Source organism: Pseudophryne corroboree, chromosome 1, assembly GCF_028390025.1.
Source record: "Pseudophryne corroboree isolate aPseCor3 chromosome 1, aPseCor3.hap2, whole genome shotgun sequence".
Classification (NCBI taxonomy): Eukaryota; Metazoa; Chordata; class Amphibia; order Anura; family Myobatrachidae; genus Pseudophryne; species Pseudophryne corroboree.
Window position 1 is genome coordinate 788,538,448 of NC_086444.1, and position 22,468 is coordinate 788,560,915.

Consider the following 22,468-nt stretch of genomic DNA (forward strand, 5'->3'; position numbering starts at 1 on the left):
GCGTGCAGAGTGGATCGGGTTTCTTAGGCTACTGGACATTAGCTCCAGAGGGACGATCACAGGTTCAGCCTGGATGGGTCCCGGAGCCGCGCCGCCGGCCCCATTACAGAGCCAGAAGAGCGAAGAGGTCCGGTGAAATCGGCGGCAGAAGACGATCCTGTCTTCAGATAAGGTAGCGCACAGCACCGCAGCTGTGCGCCATTGCTCTCAGCACACTTCACACTCCGGTCACTGAGGGTGCAGGGCGCTGGGGGGGCAGCGCCCTGAGACGCAATAAATCGATAAAAACCTTATATGGCTAAAATAAATGCATCACATATAACTCCTGGGCTATATGGATGCATTTAACCCCTGCCAAAACATACAGAAAAACGGATGATAAGGACGCAGAGAAAGGGGCGGAGCCTATCTCCTCAGCACACTGGCGCCATTTTCCCTCACAGCTCAGTTGGAGGGAAGCTCCCTGGCTCTCCCCTGCAGTCACTACACTACAGAAAGGGGTTAAAAAAGAGAGGGGGGCACAAATTAGGCGCAGTATAAACAATACAGCAGCTATAAAGGGAAAAACACTTATATAAGGTTATCCCTATATATATATATATAGCGCTCTGGTGTGTGCTGGCAAACTCTCCCTCTGTCTCCCCAAAGGGCTAGTGGGTCCTGTCCTCTATCAGAGCATTCCCTGTGTGTGTGCTGTGTGTCGGTACGTTTGTGTCGACATGTATGAGGAGAAAAATGATGTGGAGACGGAGTAGAGTGTCTGTAATAGTGTTGTCACCCCCTAGGGGGTCGACACCTGAGTGGATGTACTGTTGAAATTGCGTGACAGTGTCAGCTTTGTATAAAAGACAGTGGTTGACATGAGACAGCCGGCTACTCAGCTTGTGCATGTCCAGACGTCTCATACAGGGGCTCTAAAGCGCCCGTTACCTCAGATACAGACGCCGACACGGATACTGACTCCTGTGTCGAGGGTGAAGAGACAACCGTGATTTCTAATAGGGCCACTCATTGCATGATTGATGCAATGGAAAATGTTTACACTTTTCTGATAATATGAATACCACCAAAAAAAGGGGTATTATGTTTGGTGAGGAAAAACTTCCTGTAGTTTTCCTAAATCTGAAAAATAAAATGAGGTGTGTGATGATGCGTGGGTTTCCCCCCGATAACAATTGATAATTCTAAAAAGTTATTGGCAGTATACCTTTTCCCGCCAGAGGTTAGGGTGCGTTGGGAAACACCCCCTACAGGGGATAAGGCGCTCACACGCTTGTAAGAACAAGGGCTCTACCCTCTCTTGAGATGGCCGCCCTTAAGGATCCTGCTGATAAAAAGCAGGAGTGTATCCTAAAATGTATTTACACACATACTAGTGTTATACTGCGACCAGCAATCGCCTCAGCCTGGATGTGCAGTGCTGGGTTGGCGTGGTCGGATTCCCTGACTGGAAATATTGATATCCTAGATAAGGACAGTATATTATTGCCTATAGAGCAATTAAAAGATGCATTTCTATATATGCATGATGCACAGCGGAATATTTACCGACTGGCATCAAGTATAAGTGCGTTGTATTCTACCAGTAAAGTGGTCAGGGATTCCAAACGGCATTTGGAAGTATTGCCTTAAAAAAAAAAAGGGGATGTACCCTAGGTCGCCTCTCAAAATAAGACGCCGTATTATCAGGCGCAGTCCTGGTTGGCAAGCGGACAAAAGGGTTCCTCTTTTCTGCTCGTGACAGAGGGAGAGGAAAATGGCTGCAGAGATCAGCCAGTTCCCAGGAACAGAAACCCTTTTCCGCCTCTGCCAAGCCCTCAGTATGACGCTAGGGCTTTACAAGTTCAGGCACGGTGGGGGCCCGTTCTCAGTGAATTTCAGTGCGCAGTGGGCTCACTCGCAAGTAGACCCCGGGATCCTTCAGGTGTTATCTCAGGGGTACAAAATTGGAATTCGAGACGTATTCCCCTCGCCGTTTCCAAAAAGTCTGTTTTACCGACGTCTCCCGCTGACAGGGAGGCAGTTTTGGAAGCCATTCACAAGCTGTATTCCCAGCAGGTGATAATTAGGGTACCCCTCCTGCAACAGGGAACGGGGTATTATTCCACACTATTGTGGTACCGAAGCCAGACGGCTCGGTGAGACCGATTTTAAAATCTAAAATCTTTGAACACTTACATACAGAGGTTCAAATTCAAAATTGAGTCACTCAGAGCAGTGATTGCAAACCTGGAAGAAGGGGACTACATGATGTCTCGGGACATCAAGGATGCTTACCTTCATGTCAAAATTTACCCTTCTCACCAAGGGTATCTCAGGTTATGGTACAGAACTGTCACTATCAGTTCAGACGCTGCCGTAGGGAGGGTCCACGGCACCCCGGGTCTTTACTGAAGTGATGACCGAAATGATGATATTCCTTCAAAGGAAGGGAATATTTAGTTATCCTTTACTTGGACGATTCCCTGATAAGGGTAAGATCCAGGGAACAGTTGGAGATCGGTGTAGCACTATCTCAGGTAGTGTTGCGGCAGCACGATTGGATTCTCAATATTCCAGATTCGCAGCTGGTTCCGACGACTTGTCTTCTGTTCCTAGGGATGATCCTGGACACAGTCCAGAAAGAAGGTGTTTCTCCCGGAGGAAAAAGCCAGGGAGTTATCCGAGCTAGTCAGGAACCTCCTAAAACCAAACCAAGTCTCAGTGCATCAATGCACAAGGGTTCTGGGTAAAAATGGTGGCTTCCTACGAAGCAATCCCATTCGGCAGATTCCACGCAAGACTTTCCAGTGGAACCTACTGGACAAATGGTCCGGGTCGCATCTTCAGATGCATCAGCGGATAACCCTGTCACCAGGGACAAGGGTATCCCTCCTGTGGTGGTTGCAGAGTGCTCATCTTCTAGAGGGCCGCAGATTCGGCATTCAGGACTGGATCCTGGTGACCACGGATGCCAGCCTGCGAGGCTGGGGAGCAGTCACACAGGGAAGGAATATCCAGGGCTTATGGTCAAGCCTGGAGACATCACTTCACATAAATATCCTGAAGCTAAGGGCCATTTACAATGCTCTAAGCTTAGCAAGACCTCTGCTTCAAGGTCAGCCGGTGTTGTTCCAGTCGGACAACATTACGGCAGTCACCCACGTAAACAGACAGGGTGCCACAAGAAGCAGGAGGGCAATGGCAGAAGCTGCAAGGATTCTTCGCTGGGCGAAAAACCATGTGATAGCACTGTCAGCAGTTTTCATTCCGGGAGTGGACAACTGGGAAGCAGATTTCCTCAGCACGACCTCCACCCGGGAGAGTAGGGACTTCACCCAGAAGTCATCCACATGATTATAAACCGTTGGGAAAAACTCGACAGGTATTGCGCCAGGTCAAGGGACCCTCAGGCAATAGCTGTAGATGCTCTGGTAACACCGTGGGTGTACCAATCAGTGTATGGGTTCCCTCCTCTGCCTCTCATACCCAAGGTACTGAGATTGATAAGATGGAGAGGAGTAAGCACTATATTAGTGGCTCCGGATTGGCCAAGAAGGACTTGGTAACCGGAACTTCAAGAGATGCTCACGGAGGATCCGTGGCCTCTACCTCTAAGAAGGGACCTGCTTCAGCGGGGACCTTGTCTGTTCCAAGACTTGCCGCGGCTGCGTTGACGGCATGGCGGTTGAACGCCGGATCCTGAAGAAAAAAGGCATTCCGGATGAAGTCATCCCTATCCTGATCAAGGCCGGGAAGGATGTAACCGAAAAACATTATCACCGCATTTGGCGAAAATATGTTGCGTGGTGCGAGGCCAGTAAGGCTCGACGGAGGAAATTCAACTGGGTCGATTCCTACATTTCCTGCAAACAGGAGTATCTATGGGCCTGAAATTGGGGTCCATTAAGGTTCAAATTTCGGCTCTGTCGATTTTCTTCCAAAAAAGAACTAGCTTCAGTCCCTGAAGTTCAGACGTTTGTTAAAGGGGTACTGCATATACAGACTCCTTTTGTGCCTTCAGTGGCACTTTGGGATCTCAAGGTGGTTTTTGGGTTCCAAAAGTCACATTGGTTTGACCCACTTAAATCTGTGGAGTTAAAATATCTCACAGAAACAGTGGTCATGCTGTTGGCTATGGCCTGGGCCAGGCGCGTGTCAGAATTGGTGGCTTTATCCTGTAAAAGCCCTTATCTGAGTTTCCATTCGGACAGGGCGGAATTGAGGACTCGTCCTCAGTTTCTCCCTAAGGTGGTTTCAGCGTTCACCTGAACCAAACCTATTGTGGTGCCTGCGGCTACTAGGGACTTGGGGGACTCCAAGTTGCTAGACGTTGTCAGGACCCGGAAAATATATGTTTCCAGGACGGCTGGAGTCAGGAAATCTGACTTGCTGTTTATCCTGTATGCACCCAACTAGCTGGGTGCTCCTGCTTCTAAGCAGACTATTGCTCGTTGGATTTGTAGTACAATTCAGCTTGCACATTCTGTGGCAGGCCTGCCACAGCCAAAAATCTGTAAATGCCCACTCCACAAGGAAGGTGGGCTCATCTTGGGCAGCTGCCAAGGGGTCTCGGCTTTACAACTTTGCCGAGCAGTTACTTGGTCAGGAGCAAATACGTTTGTAAAATTCTACAAATTTGATACCCTGACTGAGGAGGACCGGGAGTTCTCTCATTGGGTGCTGCAGAGTCATCCGCACTCTCCCGCCCGTTTTGGGAGCTTTGGTATAATCCCCATGGTCCTTACGGAGTTCCCAGCATCCACTAGGACGTCAGAGAAAATAAGAATTTACTTACCGATAATTCTATTTCTCGTAGTCCGTAGTGGATGCTGGGCGCCCATCCCAAGTGCGGATTGTCTGCAATACTGGTACATAATTATTGTTACCAAAAAATTTGGGTTATTGCTGTAGTGAGCCATCTTTTCTAGAGGCTCCTCTATTATCATGCTGTTAACTGGGTTCAGATCACAAGTTGTACAGTGTGATTGGTGTGGCTGGTATGAGTCTTACCCGGGATTCAAAATCCTTCCTTATTGTGTACGCTCGTCCGGGCACAGTATCCTAACTGAGGCTTGGAGGAGGGTCATAGGGGGAGGAGCCAGTGCACACCAGGTGATCCTAAAGCTTTCTTTAGATGTGCCCAGACTCCTGCGGAGCCGCTATTCCCCATGGTCCTTACGGAGTTCCCAGCATCCACTACGGACTACGAGAAATAGAATTATCGGTAAGTAAATTCTTATTTTTTGTGCTACAATGTACTGTATCTGCTTGTCTAACTGTTGACAATATTCCTTTTTACACTTCTGCCACTCATGATAGTATTAACAAAGTTTTAACAAAAGTCTATAGTCTGCACAGGATTTAAACATTTTGTATAGCTTAGTGTGTATTGACCAACCTTGGCCCTCATTCCGAGTTGTTCGCTCGTTAGTGTTTTTCGCAACGGAGCGATTAGTCGCAAACTGCGCATGCGCAATGTAAATTTGCAAAAAAGTTTGGTATTTTACTCACGGCTTAACGAAGAAATTTCTTCGTTCTGGTGATCGGAGTGTGATTGACAGGAAGTGGGTGTTTCTGGGCGGAAACTGGCCGTTTTATGGGAGTGTGCAGAAAAACCCAGGCGCTTCAGGGAAAAACGCGGGAGTGGCTGGAGAAACGGGGGAGTGTCTGGGCGAACGCTGGGTGTGTTTGTGACGTCAAACCAGGAACGAAACTGACTGAACTGATCGCAGTGGCAGAGTAAGTCTCGAGCTACTCAGAAACTGCAAAGAAATTTCTTTTCGCAATTCTGCGAATCTTTCATTCGCAATTCTGCAAAGCTAAGATTCACTCCCAGTAGGCGGCGGCTTAGCGTGTGCAATGCTGCTAAAAGCAGCTAGCGAGCGAACAACTCGGAATTAGGGCCATAGTTGTTATGTATTCTCTCATGGCTTATGGTTGGTGGAACACCCAGAATTGAGTACTAGTAATTGGTTGCTGGGTTGCATGGAAACAGAAGACAAAAATTCTTGTAATGTAATGTAATTCTATGTCATTTGTAATTGTGATATTCTAAAACAACTTTGATTAATTTTATACCTTCCAAAAATGTTGGCGACGCACATATAAAACAAAGTGTTCATAACATTCACAATATGAAGGAGTTTAATTTTCCAATTACCATTGAGGTAATCATGAAAGTTGGCAAAATATAAGTAAATTAGAGTTTATCCTTTATATAAAATTTAGCGTTAAATCCCATTAATAATTTTCAAAAGGTAATATGCTGACCTCCTTTCGGGAAATGGCAGATAATAATTGTATTTTAAAAATTTGCCTGTATAGTAGCCAGGGGGGTGTAGTTATCCTGTTACTTCTGCTCTCTGTTGTCATACATGTAGCATAGGACAACCAATGAGAGAGTACAGATCACCACCGCTAGGCAGAAGGAAGAATATAATGTACTTCTGCTCTCCAGTGTTGGATGCCAGATAATCCCTGTTACTGATGCATTACAGGGGAAATATCAGGCAAATTGGATGAGAGCTTACTCAGAAAATACTTAAAAGGTATATCAGAAGTAAGGCCTGTGTTTTTCACTTTCACGTCTGCGGTTTTATTTGTCATGCATAACGCATCAAACAATTAAGTAGGAGCACTCAAATCACAGTTTCCTGATGGAAGCAGTGGGTGTGCTTCTCATTCAAAATATCAACAGTAAATGAACCCTGTTACATTGGCATTGCATGGAATGGAATGTAGGATGTGATACTACCCCTGAGATAATGAGTAGCTAGATAAATAGCAGAGTATTTGTTTAATTTCAATTGTCTGGTTTGCTGCGTATGAACTGATTCCACTTAGATCCTAGTAACTCTCTAGGTATTGATAACTTAATAACATTGATCCAGAGTATGATCAAACACTATCACAAAATGACTGGCTATGATAGCCCAGTTATCTCAGTGATACATATCGGTAACCACAATTAGGTTATTTCTCTTGTTCTTAAAAGGCAACCTGTGACAACCCAAAAATCAGGGCTAGCCAGTATGGTCTAAGAGGATTGGGTATGTGTGACCGCCGGTCAAGAGACCTCCTGTCACAATGCCGATGGCGTGATCCTGGCTGTGAAATGGCCACGGGAGGAGGGGGGGGGGGTGGGGTTGGTGGGTTATAGTTCTTGATAATCTTTAATGAGTAAATAGTATCAATCATGCTTGCTTTATACAGTAATCAGTATATAATGTTCATCTAATTGAAATCACTCAGTTTATGCTTTTTTCTCCTTAAATGATATAATGTTGTGACACAATTGTATACAAATTAGACAACATATTTGTATCTTCCACAGTTACAAGATAACCACATACTGTAAAATACTAACCACAATAGTATACAAATGTACTCTACAGGTATCCGTTTCAGTGTAATTTAGTTATGATGTGATGTGATACTGTACTTTACCATATACTGTAGTAAACTGTGGGGATATAGCGTAATATTATCTCACACTTGAATGTAACATATACCACCAACGTCAGAATGTAACGTAGTAACTGCAGTATGTTCGCAGTATCGTGATATGCTATATACTGTGGTGCGCTGCAAGTACAGTATAAGTGACTTGCATGCGAGTGTACAAATATGTATAGAGTGTAGCAAAGTATAATCTCCTGATTAAGCAGTCTACTTAGTAGACACGGCTGGATTGTGGCTGCCACAATATGCATATTAGTTATGATAACTACCATTATGCAATAGTATATAGCGGTGTCTTCAGTTGTGTATAGATGGGGGAGTGTATGTGTAGGTCACGTGTCATGTGCATCGGCATGTGAGTGTGTGTGTGTGTGGGTCACCCGTCTCAGTGGTCAGTGCTGCTGTTCTCCATGAGGTCAGCCAGGGAGCATCCGCCTTGCTCCCGGATGTACCATAAATTACACGTGTTTTGCCTTACAGGATCCTTTCCATCCTGAAGCGATCCCGATGATTTAGTCTGGGTGTATACTTGATGTAAAATAGCTTTAATCAGGAATCTTCTGCGTTTTTTAGTAAAGATTAAGACATTTTAAAGCTTGTTGCTGAAAATCACAATTTAAATTGTATGATGTTAGTGTGCATATTTTATAGTCTATAATGGTATTACCTGAGAACTGATGGTTTTATACATTTTCCAAATTGTCATTGTATACCTTACCAAATCAAAGATGGTGATAGTAAGTCATTGGTAGAGAGACTGATTGTGTGCTTTTTGTTACTTACCTTCAAACTCTGTATTTCTATTTGGTTCTAGTAAAATGAACTCAAGGGTTCATCACTGTGGCAAAGTTCATGGTTGTCCATACATTTGTATACTTTATCTAGCGTTGTGGATTATACATGCATGATCATTAAGAGAGAGAAACTATTTATTTTTGCAGGCTGTTTGGGAATTTCTGCAAGTCTGCCTGTATTTTTAAAGCGGCAATCATTTACGGGAGGCGGTCACGATCCCGCCGGACAGAATCCCAGTGGTCGAAATACCGACGCCGGAATCCCGACCGGCACAGTCCCGACATATTCTCCCTCCGTGGGTGTCTACGACACCCATAGAGGGAGAATAAATTAGTGTGCCGAGCGTAGCGAGGCACCGTGCCCGCAAGGAGCTGCGTTCCGCTCGTCCACCCCTGTCGGGATTGTGTGGTCGGGATTCTGGTGTCGGTATTTTGACCGCCGGGATCCCGTCCACCGGGATTTCGTACTGATCCCTCATTTACAAGGCAAAACCGACCTGATTGGTGCTTTAGAAATATGGGCAGACTCCCAGAAATTCACGAATAGCCTGCACCTCGCAGGCTGATACATACTGCCCTAAATTAGGCTTTTAATGAATTCTTTTTAAAGTCTTCTCTTCTGATTATAGAAGCAGAGAAAACCTCTCCTGTGCCTGGACAATCTTTAAAGTGTCTCAAAACCTCCTAGTGCCTCTTTAAATATACTTATTAATCTAGGTAATATTGAGTTAAGAATGTAGAAGTCCCATTGCTGTACTCTAGGCATGAGATGAGCTGTTCTTTGTCTTGTGTATCCAATTCCCATGCTCCATGCCTCATCACCAACACATTTTTCCCCATTCTCCATTCCTATCTGCTTCATCTATACACTGCCTTACACAAACCAGAGCTACAAAACGTACTTGCACCACTAAGATTGGGTGGGATGGATAAAAGAGATCCCGTCTTTAGTCCTAGCCATCCCTTTTTAAACAGCCATTGCATTTATTGATCCTAATTTCATTCTCCATCATTTTACAGGGGAAGTATCTGAACATAAATATAGAGAGGGCAGTCACAGTTTGCTTGAAGGGACTTCATACCTGAAAGGAGGACGTACCTATAAACCTGTATTCTTGTTTTTATTTATATGTTCTGTGTTTAACTTTCTAAGCAGTGTATTATATGTCTGCAACAGGCTCCGTGTTCTGCTACAGTCTGTTATTGATGCCAATATGAATACTCTGCGTGTCTGGGGTGGAGGAATCTATGAGAGCGAGGAGTTCTACAATATGTGTGATGACTTGGGAATAATGGTAATCCGTGCTACGCACGCTGATTTCTACTAAGTAATAAAGATTCTAAAGGACTACTTACTCTTAGTTGATAGTGAATACTGTTTATTTTATATACCATGGGTCTTCAACCTGCGGCCCTCCAGCTGCTGTGGAACTACACATCACAGCATGCCCTTCCTCAGTTTTAGCACACCTTAATAGCAAAAATGTGGCAGTGCATGCTGGGATGTGTAGTTTCACAGCAGCTGGAGGGCCACAGGTTGAAGACTCATGTTATATACTATCAGCTTCAATATTTATGAGTTATGCTGGGCATACACACTACAATTATCTGGCCGATACCCTCAATATTAGCTGATTGGCCAGATAATTGCAGCGTGTATGCGGGTGACCGATCCGGTTATATCGATTGGTCGAACATGCTGGATCGTCCAGCATGTCCGTCTGATTCAATATTTAGAAAGTGGAAAGTTGGCCGTATTGGGAAGTGTATGCCCTGTTGTGGTGGACTGACTGACATTTTCCCTGTTCCTTTACATGACAAGGAACGGGTAAATGTCTCCTCCCCGGGTGCAGAGCACCCATGTCACAGCCAATACACTGTGGTCTCTGTAGGTCTGACAGGCATTTTATCTGTATGTGTATGCCTGACATAAGAGTAAGGGATTTCGCAATCTGAAAATAATTATGATTATAATCGTTCTGGTGGGGTCTGAAGAGTATTATAAAAATGTGAAACATTATATTAGTTTGTTCAGTCAAGTTAATCCTCAGTGTTTATCTTTCTGCATTTCCATGTGTCTAATATAGTGTGCTTGCCCAGTGCAAATGTTTCTTCCTAGTTCTGTGGAAACCATTTATTTTCTCCAATTCATAAACTCTTGACACACCGTCCGCTTTGCTATCATGCAAATAACATTATAGTGGCAACGGTGAGGAAAACTCCAGAAAACAGAACCAACTTTGACACTGTAGCAGGGAATAGAAAGTAGCAGTGAATGTACATATTCCATTAGACTTCATTGGTTAAGTAGGTGGGGTATTTATTGATATTTGTGAGAGCTGGGTACACACATTCTGATCGTGGGCCCATTGTGTTGTGCTTGACGTCACAACTGGGCGGCCATTTTACATGTGCCCGCCCAGTTGTGATGTCAGTCACTGGTGGCCTCTACAGCAAGTGTACACACAGCACGATGCACAGATATATCTGCAGATATTTCAGCCGTCAGCTGTGTTACAGAACTGACGTCATTCACAGACATATCGGGGGTACACACCTGTCGATGCGCCCACGTTCAATTGTACAGAAGATATATTGGCCAGTGTGTACCCAGCATTGTTGATCCTTTTCTGGTGAAATGCAGAGTGAAGAAATGTGTATGAGCATTGTAGGGGAAATGTATGAAGCAGTGAAAAGAGTGAAGGTGTCCATGGCACTGCTACTTATAATGTTCTAGAATTCACTTGATAAATGTTACCTCAGTGCTGATTGGTTGCCATGGGCAACTTTTCCACTGTCTCACTTCTCCGTTCTTTTCACTGCTTCATACATCTCCCCCTGTGTTTTTTATTTAGGTTACTGAATTCTGGTTGATGATGCAAGCCATTGAGCACATTCTTTGTCGTTATTACAGGTCTGGCATGACTTTATGTTTGCATGCTCTCTTTATCCTGTTGATGATTGGTTCTTGGGCACAGTCAGAGAAGAAGTCACTCACCAGGTATGCTGTCACTAGTGGACACTCTTTAGAATGTACAAGAACATATGACTGCAGTGATTTGTTCTACATGAGACGGCGCTAGCAAGGATTAATGTTTTAAAATAAAATACATTCGCTAAAATTATAGAACAAGGAAATCTTTCACAGACCTTTTTAGTGCCTTATCATTCGTAGACTTTTTTTTGTAATACTAGGCTTAACATTGTGGTTTTTATAAAAATGTAACATTTTAAAATACAGTTGGTTTTTTCTCTGACGTCCTAGTGGATGCTGGGTACTCCGTAAGGACCATGGGGAATAGACGGGCTCCGCAGGAGACTGGGCACTCTTAAAAGAAAGATTAGGTACTATATCTGGTGTGCACTGGCTCCTCCCTCTATGCCCCTCCTCCAGACCTCAGTTAGAATCTGTGCCCGGCCAGAGCTGGATGCACCTAGTGGGCTCTCCTGAGCTCACTAGAAAAGAAAGTATTTGTTAGGTTTTTTATTTTCAGTGAGATCTGCTGGCAACAGACTCACTGCTACGAGGGACTGAGGGGAGAGAAGCAAACCTACCTGCTTGCAGCTAGCTTGTGCTTCTAAGGCTACTGGACACCATTAGCTCCAGAGGGATCGAACACAGGGCCCGACCTCGATCGTCCGTTCCCGGAGCCGCGCCGCCGTCCCCCTTGCAGAGCCAGAAGACGGAAGGAGAAAATCGTCGGCTGAAGACTCCGGTCTTCAATAAGGTAGCGCACAGCACTGCAGCTGTGCGCCATTGCTCCCACAGCACACCACACGCTCCGGTCACTGGTGGGTGCAGGGCGCTGGGAGGGGGGGGGGCGCCCTGGGCTGCAATATGTATACCTTTTTGGAAAAATGCACATAATACAGTTATAAACTGTATATGTGCCTAATCCCCCGCCATAAATATTATTAAAAAAGCGGGAGAAGCCCGCCGCTGAAGGGGCGGGGCTATCTTCCTCAGCACAGCCAGCGCCATTTTCTCTTCACAGCTCCGCTGGAAGGACGCTCCCCAGGCTCTCCCCTGCAGTATACACTACGAGAAGGGTAAAAAAGAGAGGGGGGGCACATAAATTTAGGCGCAAAAGGTGATATAAGCAGCTATTGGGGGAAAATTCACTTTGTGTTAGTGTAAATCCCTCTGTTATATAGCGCTCTGGTGTGTGCTGGCATACTCTCTCTCTGTTTCCCCAAAGGACTTTGTGGGGTCCTGTCCTCAGTCAGAGCATTCCCTGTGTGTGTGTGTGCGGTGTGTCGGTACGGCTGTGTCGACATGTTTGATGAGGACGCTTACGTGGAGGCGGAGCAGGAGCCGATAAGTGTGATGTCGCCCCCTGCGGGGCCGACACCAGAGTGGATGGATATGTGGAAGGTATTAACCGACAGTGTCAACTCCTTGCATAAAAGGTTCGATGACGTAACAGCTTTGGGACAGCCGGCATCTCAGCCCGCGCCTGCCCAGGCGTCTCAGAGGCCATCAGGGGCTCAAAAACGCCCGCTACCTCAGATGGCAGACACAGATGTCGACACGGAGTCTGACTCCAGTGTAGACGAGGATGAGACAAATGTACAATCCACAAGGGCCATCCGATGCATGATTACGGCAATGAAAAATGTGTTGCACATTTCTGACATTAACCCGGTTACCACTAAAAAGGTATTCTGTTTGGGGAGAAAAAGCAGCCAGTGACTTTTCCCCCATCTGATGAGTTAAATGAACTGTGTGAAGAAGCGTGGTGTTCCCCAGATAAGAAATTAGTGATTTCTAAGAGGTTACTAATGGCGTACCCTTTCCCGCCAACGGACAGGTTGCGTTGGGAAACATCCCCTAGAGTGGACAAGGCGCTCACACGCTTATCAAAAAAGGTGGCACTGCCGTCTCAGGATGCGGCCGCCTTAAAGGAGCCTGCAGATAGAAAGCAGGAGGCTATCCTGAAGTCTGTGTATACACACTCAGGTACTATACTGAGACCTGCTATTGCTTCAGCATGGATGTGTAGTGCTGCAGCAGCATGGTCTGATACCCTGTCAGATAACATTGATTCCCTTGACCGGGATACTATTTTGCTAACCATAGAGCATATTAAAGACGTAGTCTTATATATGAGGGATGCACAGAGGGACATTTGCCGGCTGGCATCTAGAATTAATGCAATGTCCATTTCTGCCAGGAGAGTATTATGGACTCGGCAGTGGACAGGTGATGCTGATTCTAAAAGGCACATGGAAGTTTTGCCTTATAAAGGTGAGGAATTGTTTGGGGACGGTCTCTCGGACCTCGTATCCACAGCAACAGCTGGGAAGTCGACTTTTTTACCTCAGGTTCCCTCACAGCCTAAGAAAGCATCGTATTATCAAGTACAGTCCTTTCGGCCTCAGAAAGGCAAGCGGGTCAGAGGCGCGTCCTTTCTGCCCAGAGGCAGGGGTAGAGGGAAAAAGCTGCACCAGACAGCCAGTTCCCAGGAACAAAAATCCTCCCCTGCTTCCACTAAGTCCACCGCATGACGCTGGGGCTCCACAGGTGGAGCCAGGTGCGGTGGGGGCCCGTCTCCGGAACTTCAGCGACCAGTGGGTTCGCTCACAGGTGGATCTCTGGGTTCTACAAGTGGTATCTCAGGGATACAAGCTGGAGTTCGAGGCGTCTCCCCCTCGCCGTTACCTCAAATCAGCCTTGCCAGCTACTCCCAAGGAAAGGGAGGTAGTACTGGCGGCAATTCACAAGCTGTACCTTCAGCAGGTGATAATCAAAGTTCCCCTCCTTCAACAGGGACGGGGTTACTATTCCACAATGTTTGTGGTACCGAAACCAGACGGTTCGGTGAGACCCATTCTAAATTTGAAATCCTTGAACACTTATATAAGGAAGTTCAGGTTCAAAATGGAATCGCTCAGAGCGGTTATTGCAAGCCTGGAAGAGGGGGATTTTATGGTGTCACTGGACATCAAGTATGCTTACCTACATGTCCCCATTTACCCACCTCACCAGGAGTACCTCAGGTTTGTGGTACAGGACTGCCATTACCAATTCCAGACGTTGCCGTTTGGTCTGTCCACGGCACCGAGGGTATTTACCAAGGTAATGGCCGAAATGATGATACTCCTTCGAAAGAAGGGAGTTATAATTATCCCGTACTTGGACGATCTCCTTATAAAGGCAAGGTCCAAGGAGCAGTTGTTAGTTGGAGTAGCACTATCTCGGGAAGTGCTACAACAGCACGGCTGGATTCTGAATATCCCAAAGTCGCAGCTGATTCCTACGACGCGTCTGCTGTTCTTGGGCATGATTCTGGACACAGAACAGAAGAAGGTGTTTCTCCTGGAGGAGAAGGCCAAGGAGTTGTCATCTCTGGTCAGAGACCTCCTGAAACCAAAACAGGTGTCGGTGCATCACTGCACGCGAGTCCTGGGAAAGATGGTAGCTTCTTACGAAGCAATTCCCTTCGGCAGGTTCCATGCAAGGATCTTTCAGTGGGATCTGTTAGACAAGTGGTCCGGATCGCATCTTCAGATGCATCGGCTGATCACCCTGTCCCCGAGGGCCAGGGTGTCTCTGCTGTGGTGGCTGCAGAGTGCTCATCTTCTCGAGGGCCGCAGATTCGGCATTCAGGACTGGGTCCTGGTGACCACGGATGCAAGCCTCCGAGGTTGGGGGGCAGTCACTCAGGGAAGAAACTTCCAAGGACAGTGATCGAGTCAGGAGTCTTCCCTACACATAAATATTCTGGAACTAAGGGCCATTTACAATGCCCTAAGTCAAGCAAAACCCCTGCTTCAAGACCAACCGGTGCTGATTCAGTCAGACAACATCACGGCGCCCATGTAAACCGACAGGGCGGCACAAGAAGCAGGATGGCGATGGCAGAAGCCACAAGGATTCTCCGATGGGCGGAGAATCACGTGCTAGCACTGTCAGCGGTGTTCATTCCGGGAGTGGACAACTGGGAAGCAGACTTCCTCAGCAGGCACGACCTCCACCCGGGAGAGTGGGGACTTCATCCAGAAGTCTTCACGCAGATTGTAAACCGTTGGGAACGGCCACAGGTGGACATGATGGCGTCCCGCCTCAACAAAAAGCTAAAAAAATATTGCGCCAGGTCAAGAGAACCTCAGGCGATAGCTGTGGACGCACTAGTGACACCGTGGGTGTACCAGTCGGTTTATGTGTTCCCTCCTCTTCCTCTCATACCCAAGGTACTGAGGATAGTAAGAAAGAGAGGAGTAAGAACTATACTCATCGTTCCGGATTGGCCAAGAAGAACTTGGTACCCAGAACTACAAGAAATGATCTCAGAGGAACCATGGCCTCTGCCTCTCAGACAGGACCTGTTACAGCAGGGGCCCTGTCTGTTCCAAGACTTACCGCGGCTGCGTTTGACGGCATGGCGGTTGAACGCCGGATCCTAACGGAAAAGGGCATTCCAGATGAAGTGATTCCTACGCTGATAAAGGCTAGGAAAGACGTGACAGCACAACATTATCACTGTATATGGCGAAAATATGTTGCTTGGTGTGAGGCCAGGAAGGCCCCAACAGAGGAATTTCAGCTGGGTCGATTTCTGCACTTCCTACAGTCAGGAGTGACTATGGGCCTAAAATTGGGATCCATTAAAGTCCAGATTTCGGCCCTGTCTATTTTCTTTCAAAAAGAACTGGCTTCACTGCCTGAAGTTCAGACGTTTGTTAAGGGAGTGCTGCATATTCAGCCCCCTTTTGTGCCTCCAGTGGCACCTTGGGATTTCAACGTAGTGTTGGATTTCCTAAAATCACATTGGTTTGAGCCACTTCAGACCGTGGAGTTGAAGTATCTCACGTGGAAGGTAGTCATGCTGTTGGCCTTGGCCTCAGCTAGGCGTGTGTCAGAATTGGTGGCTTTGTCCTGTAAAAGCCCATATCTGATTTTCCATATGGACAGGGCAGAATTGAGGACTCGTCCCCAATTTCTCCCTAAGGTGGTATCAGCGTTTCATTTGAACCAACCTATTGTGGTGCCTGCGGCTACTCGGGACTTGGAGGATTCCAAGTTGCTGGACGTAGTCCGGGCCCTGAAAATCTATGTTTCCAGGACGGCTAGAGTCAGAAAAACTGACTCGCTGTTTATCCTGCATGCACCCAACAAGCTGGGTGCTCCTGCTTCAAAGCAGACTATTGCTCGCTGGATCTGTAGCACGATTCAACTTGCACATTCTGCGGCTGGACTGCCGCATCCTAAATCAGTAAAAGCCCATTCCACGAGGAAGGTGGGCTCTTCTTGGGCGGCTGCCCGAGGGGTCTCGGCTTTACAACTTTGCCGAGCTGCTACTTGGTCGGGATCAAACACTTTTGCAAAATTCTACAAGTTTGATACCCTGGCTGAGGAGGACCTTGAGTTTGCTCATTCAGTGCTGCAGAGTCATCCGCAATCTCCCGCCCGTTTGGGAGCTTTGGTATAATCCCCATGGTCCTTACGGAGTACCCAGCATCCACTAGGACGTCAGAGAAAATAAGAATTTACTCATAGGTAATTCGATTTCTCGTAGTCCGTAGTGGATGCTGGGAGCCCGTCCCAAGTGCGGACTTTCTGCAATACAAGTATATAGTTATTGCTTAACTATAGGGTTATTGTTATGAGCCATCTGTTGAATGAGGCTCAGTTGTTGTTCATACTGTTAACTGGGTATAGTTATCACAAGTTGTACGGTGTGGCTGGTATGAGTCTTACCCTGGATTCCAAATCCTTTCCTAGTAATGTCGGCTCTTCCGGGCACCGTTTCCCTAACTGAGGTCTGGAGGAGGGGCATAGAGGGAGGAGCCAGTGCACACCAGATATAGTACCTAATCTTTCTTTTAAGAGTGCCCAGTCTCCTGCGGAGCCCGTCTATTCCCCATGGTCCTTACGGAGTACCCAGCATCCACTACGGACTACGAGAAATAGAATTACCGGTGAGTAAATTCTTATTTATTTTTTTTATATGATTTTTGTAGGCTAGATCATTTAATAGTATAGCAGTACAACTAATAAAAAAGTTATCCTTTGTAGATTATGGCAACTTTGTATTAAAGTACCCTTTTCCTAATTTCTTGTATAAAGAGGGAGCTGCATCCCTTTCTGCTGCTGTAACATTACGGGGGTAATTCAGATCTGATCGTAGCAGCAAATTTGTTAGCAGTTGGGCAAAACCATGTGCACTGCAGGGGTAACAGATACAACATGTGCAGAGAGTGTTAGATTTGGGTGGGTTGTTTTGTTTCTGTGCAGGGTAAATACTGGCTGCTTTATTTTTACACTGCAATTTAGATTTCAGTTTGAACACACCCCACCCAAATCTAGCTCTCTCTGCACATGTTACATCTGTCCCCCATGCAGTGCACATGGGTGGTCATTCCGAGTTGTTCGCTTGCTGACGTTTTTCGCAGCGCAGCGAACAGGTGGAAAATGTGCATGCGCATGGTACGCAGCGCGCATGCGCTAAGTATTTTAACATTAAACGAAGCAATTTTACACAGGTCTGAGCGACGCTTTTCAGTCACTGTGCTGATCGGTGAGTGATTGACAGGAAAGGGGCGTTTCTGGGAGGTAACTGGCCGTTTTCAGGGAGTGTGCTAAAAACGCAGACGTGCCAGGTAAAAATGCAGGAGTGATTGGAGAAACGGGGAGTGGCTGGCCGAATGCAGGGCGTGTTTGTGACGTCAAAGCAGGAACTAAATGGACTGAGATGATCGCAAGCTAGGAGTAGGTCTGGAGCTACTCAGAAACTGCAGCAAATTATTTAGTAGCAGTTCTGCTAATCTTTCGTTCGCTATTCTGCTAAGCTAAGATACACTCCCAGAGAGCGGCAGCCTAGTGTTTGCAATGCTGCTAAAAGCAGCTAGCGAGCGATCAACTCGGAATGACCCCCCATGTGCACTGCTGGGGAGACGGATACAGCATGTGCAGAGAGAGTTAGATTTGGGTGGGTTATTTTGTTTCTGTGCAGGGTAAATACTGGCTGCTTTATTTTTACACTGCAATTTAGATTTCAGTTTGAACACACCCCACCCAAATCTAACTCTCTCTGCACATATTATATCTGCCCCTCCTGCAGTGCACATGGTTTTGCCCAACTGCTAACAAATTTGTTGCTGTGATCAGGTCTGAATTACCCCCAAAGTTCATCATTAATTTGATAATTTTTAGTTTGTCCTAAAAATTTTTTAAAATTGTCCTAAAAAAAGGCAGAATGAAGCTGGTTCTCCATAGGGTTTGTCTGGATTAAGGGGGCAGATGTATTAACCTGGAAAAGGCATAAGGAAGTGACAAACCAGTGATATGTGCAAGGTGATAAAGGCACCAGCCAATCAGCTCCAATATGTAAATTAACAGTTAGGATCTGATTGGCTGGTGCCTTTATCACCTTGCACATATCACTGGTTTATCACTTCCTTATGCCTTTTCCAGGTTAATACATCTGCCCCATTGTTACTTAGGCTTCAGCTTCAGTTGCAGTTTTGCTGTTTTAGCAAAACTGCAACTGGCTCCGATCTCATGCTGGGTGCCGCCCAGCACAGGGCAAGTCCGCCCAGCATTCAAATACCCGACAGTGCTGCCATCTGCATCGCTGATATTTGGATGCCTCCACAGGCAGGCGCAGGGTGGGGATTTTTCGGGTCGCAGTGGACGCCCCGAACCTGCCCCCATTTTCGACGCTACGCCCTGTGAATGCCTCTGCCTGTCAATCAGGCAGAGGAGTTTGCATAACTGATATGAGCGGGTCCAGCGCTTTATGTATAGATGTATATAAATATTTATGTATAGAAGTTATTTTATTTATTTATTTAAAGCTGCGTGATCACATGGTTACATCACAAATGCTCTCTATGACCAACAGTGCTAAAAAGACACAGTCACCTTTTTTTTTTTTTTTTTTTTAGAAAAATCTGGATTGGCATTGCAATTGCAGGGGGCAATCTGAGATTTTTTTTTTTTTAAATGCTAATCCGTGTCTGCCGAAATGCAAAGATAAATTAAGACCTGTAAATGAGTTTGGAGGCGGGAATTTGCAGGTAGCCACAGACCCTAAATTATACAGCCAAAAAAAATCCCACCCCTATCATGTGGAGTGTCTTCAGTCCAGTGTACCACTTTTCCAAACGCATTTAATAAGGGAAAAACCAAAAAAGAAAAATGTAACCCACATGAAATAAATACACAAGGAGGTAAGGGCTGACCATTAGCCAGCCCAGAGGAGATGCAGCAATAATGGTACAGTCCAACACCAGACAGTAGAATCAGTGGTGACTGCTGTGGGTGTGGTTCGTTTTATCGACCGTGTCTAGGTCGACAATGTTTAGGTCGACCACTATAGATCGACAGTCACTAGGTCGACATGGATGGAAGGTCGACAGGGTTTCTAGGTCGACATGTGCTAGGTCGACAGGTCTAAAGGTCGACATGAGGAATTTTTTTTTTTGGTGTCGTTTTCTTCGTAAAGTGACCGGGATCCCTCGCATGGCTCACTTCGCTCGCCATGCTTCGGGCATGGTGCCTTCGCTCCGCTACCGCTTCGCTCGGCACACTTTACCGTTCCAATTGTAGTCCACGTGGATCGTTAAGTATGAAAAAAAAAATGTGAAAAACTCATGTCGACCTTTAGACCTGTCGACCTAGCACATGTCGACCTAGAAACCCTGTCGACCTTCCATCCATGTCGACCTAGTGACTGTCGACCTATAGTGGTCGACCTAAACAGTGTCGACCTAGACACTGTCGATCTTCAGACCGGATCCCACTGCTGTGATACTTCTCTCTTCCTACTCCTCACAGAAGGTTCATGTGTCTAGAAGTCTGGGATAAGCATCGAACAAGATAATTATTTCTATTCAGATATTTTAAGTATTTTTCTCTTTCTTATTGTATGTATGCCTTGTAATACGGAGTATGATTCTGCTTCTGTGGAATGATCTACTACTACTATATAAAATATTTTTGTATGCAGGGTAAATACTGGCTGCTTTTGCATGTAGCCCACAAATTCTGGACAGCTTTTTTTTTTTACACTGTTATCTAAATTTCTCTGCACATTTTACATCTGCCCCAGTGTAACATGGTTTTACCAAGGTGCAAAGTTATTTTTATATGTATTCTTATTACTTGGTCAGGCACAGTTGCATGGTGAGGCGTTGAGGGTGGAAAGACAAAATCATAATTGTTCCTTTACTGGTCCCAAGTCTCCATAAAATGGTTTGAAAATGTTTTGACCTAATCTTTGTATTTCTCACATCATGGAATTAAAATGGACTTGATCAGTAGTTCTTAATGCTGAATAATGCAAAACACTTTATTATCTAATAAAAGAGAAATCTCATAGCTTTTTCTTAATTAATAATTGCTAAAATAGCAGGGTGAGAATGAAGAAAGATGTTACGCTTTTGACTGCCAGGAACTGTATCGAGATCTATTATTCTAAAATGTTCTCTTAGATAACTATGACCAGCTATAAACAAATGTTGCTTAGGCAGAGGACAGGGGGATTTTTCTTTTTAGGTGGTGTAAATGTTATAGCATTATGATTAATATAAAGCCACCCTCTCTTGTACCACAGTTTGGGACAAGGATGAACATTGATGCTAGTATGGTGTAACCAATGGCAACCCAATATTTATTTTTAGATTCTAATCTATTCTAGGAATTATATTACGTGGTTAGTTGTCTTCAGCACTTTTTACTCTTTTTATAATCATCCCCCCGTGAGCAAGACCAATTACTTTCTAGATTGTGTAAAGGGCCCTACACATTGAGCGATCCGCCGCCAAGCTGCCCGACGGCGGATACGGGCGACCCGGCGGCGGGGGAGGGGTGGTGGTGGAGTGACGGGAAGTTTCTTCACTGCCCCCGTCACCCAGCTCCATAGAAGTGCAGGCAAATATGGACGAATTGTCCATATTGGCCTGCATGCACAGGCGATGGGGCACCGGTGATGAACGAGCGTGGGGCCGCGCATCGTTCATCGTTGGTGCCTCCACACTCAAAGATATGAACGGTATCTCGTTCATTAATGAACGAGATCGTTCATATCTTTGAATATTATCACCCAGTGTGTAGGGCCTATTACTCATGCTTAATGTAAGACCATGTTTTGCATTTTAAATACTTGTTGGGGTTTGATATGTTAGTGAAAATGCTGATATTCCCTGTGCAGTATTGGATATTTATATTATGGTTGATGTTCTAGATTCGAAGACTTAAATCTCACCCTTGTATCATTGTCTGGAGTGGCAACAATGAGAATGAGGCTGCAATTGCCAGCGATTGGTTTTCAATACCCACCTACATGAAAGAAGTTTATGTACAAGACTATTTGACCCTTTACATAAAAACCATTAGAGTGCTTGCTCTTGAGGTAAGTGATTATGAAATTTTTTTTAAATGCTGCCGTTTCAAAGACATGGCTGCGCTCAAATCCTGTATTATCTGGGCATTCTACTGTGCGGAGTACTTTAGAAATGGCTAGAAGTTCACCATGTTAATCAGCCACAGAACCTGTGTAATTCATATGTGTCTCTGATTAAGGGATATTATGACAACCCTAACATACACACATTTGGCTAGACTCAACCCTTTACCTTATAATAATTTACACTGAGCAATGTGCAGGTCACACTAGCATGAAGTGCTGTATTTAGCTCTTGCTAGGGGTGGTCTTCAGTATGCCGAATGTCGGGATCCCGGCGCACAGTATACCGGCGCCGGAATCCCGACACCCGGCATACCGACATATATTCTCCCTCGTGGTGGTCCACGCCCCCCCCCCCCTGGAGGGAGAATAAAATAGCGTTGCGCGCCATCGTGCCCGCAGCGTGGTGAGCGCAGCGAGCCCGCAAGGGGCTCCTTTGCGCTCGCCACGGTGTCGGTATGCTGGCGGTCGGGCTCCCGGCGCCCGTATGCTGGTCGCCGGCATACCATACTACACCCCTTGCTAGGGAGGCTGGGGTGAATCAGTCCTCACTTACTATTATTTGCTGTATGGTGACTGGTTGTTCATGGCTGCAGCACAGACACTTCTATACATGCAGTGTAGGTAAAATAAAAAATTGTATGTATGTTCTGGTTTCTATAGCTGCATAAAATATTCTCTTCTGACTAATTATTCCAGGGTACCACTAAAAATATCACATCTTTTCTGACATAATAAACTATTTGAGTCCCATGGGTAGAGAGAAATAAAAATCTGGTGTTCCCAACTTTATTCTGCTTTTTTAGTATAAATACTTTA

The 22,468-nt window shown here is 45.8% G+C and overlaps 1 protein-coding gene across 2 annotated transcripts in view; it reads left to right on the forward strand.

The window, feature by feature from the left end:
* The window catches only part of MANBA (mannosidase beta), a 144,106-nt gene that overhangs the window by 93,304 nt on the left and 28,334 nt on the right, over window positions 1-22,468 (forward strand). The window contains exons 9-11 of one of the 2 annotated variants that reach the window (XM_063918299.1): window positions 9,415-9,532; window positions 11,152-11,238; window positions 21,428-21,595. In XM_063918299.1, coding sequence (XP_063774369.1) covers window positions 9,415-9,532; window positions 11,152-11,238; window positions 21,428-21,595 — 373 coding nt within the window. The remainder of the gene's footprint in view (window positions 1-9,414; window positions 9,533-11,151; window positions 11,239-21,427; window positions 21,596-22,468) is intronic. The other variant, XM_063918309.1, reaches the window with a different exon arrangement.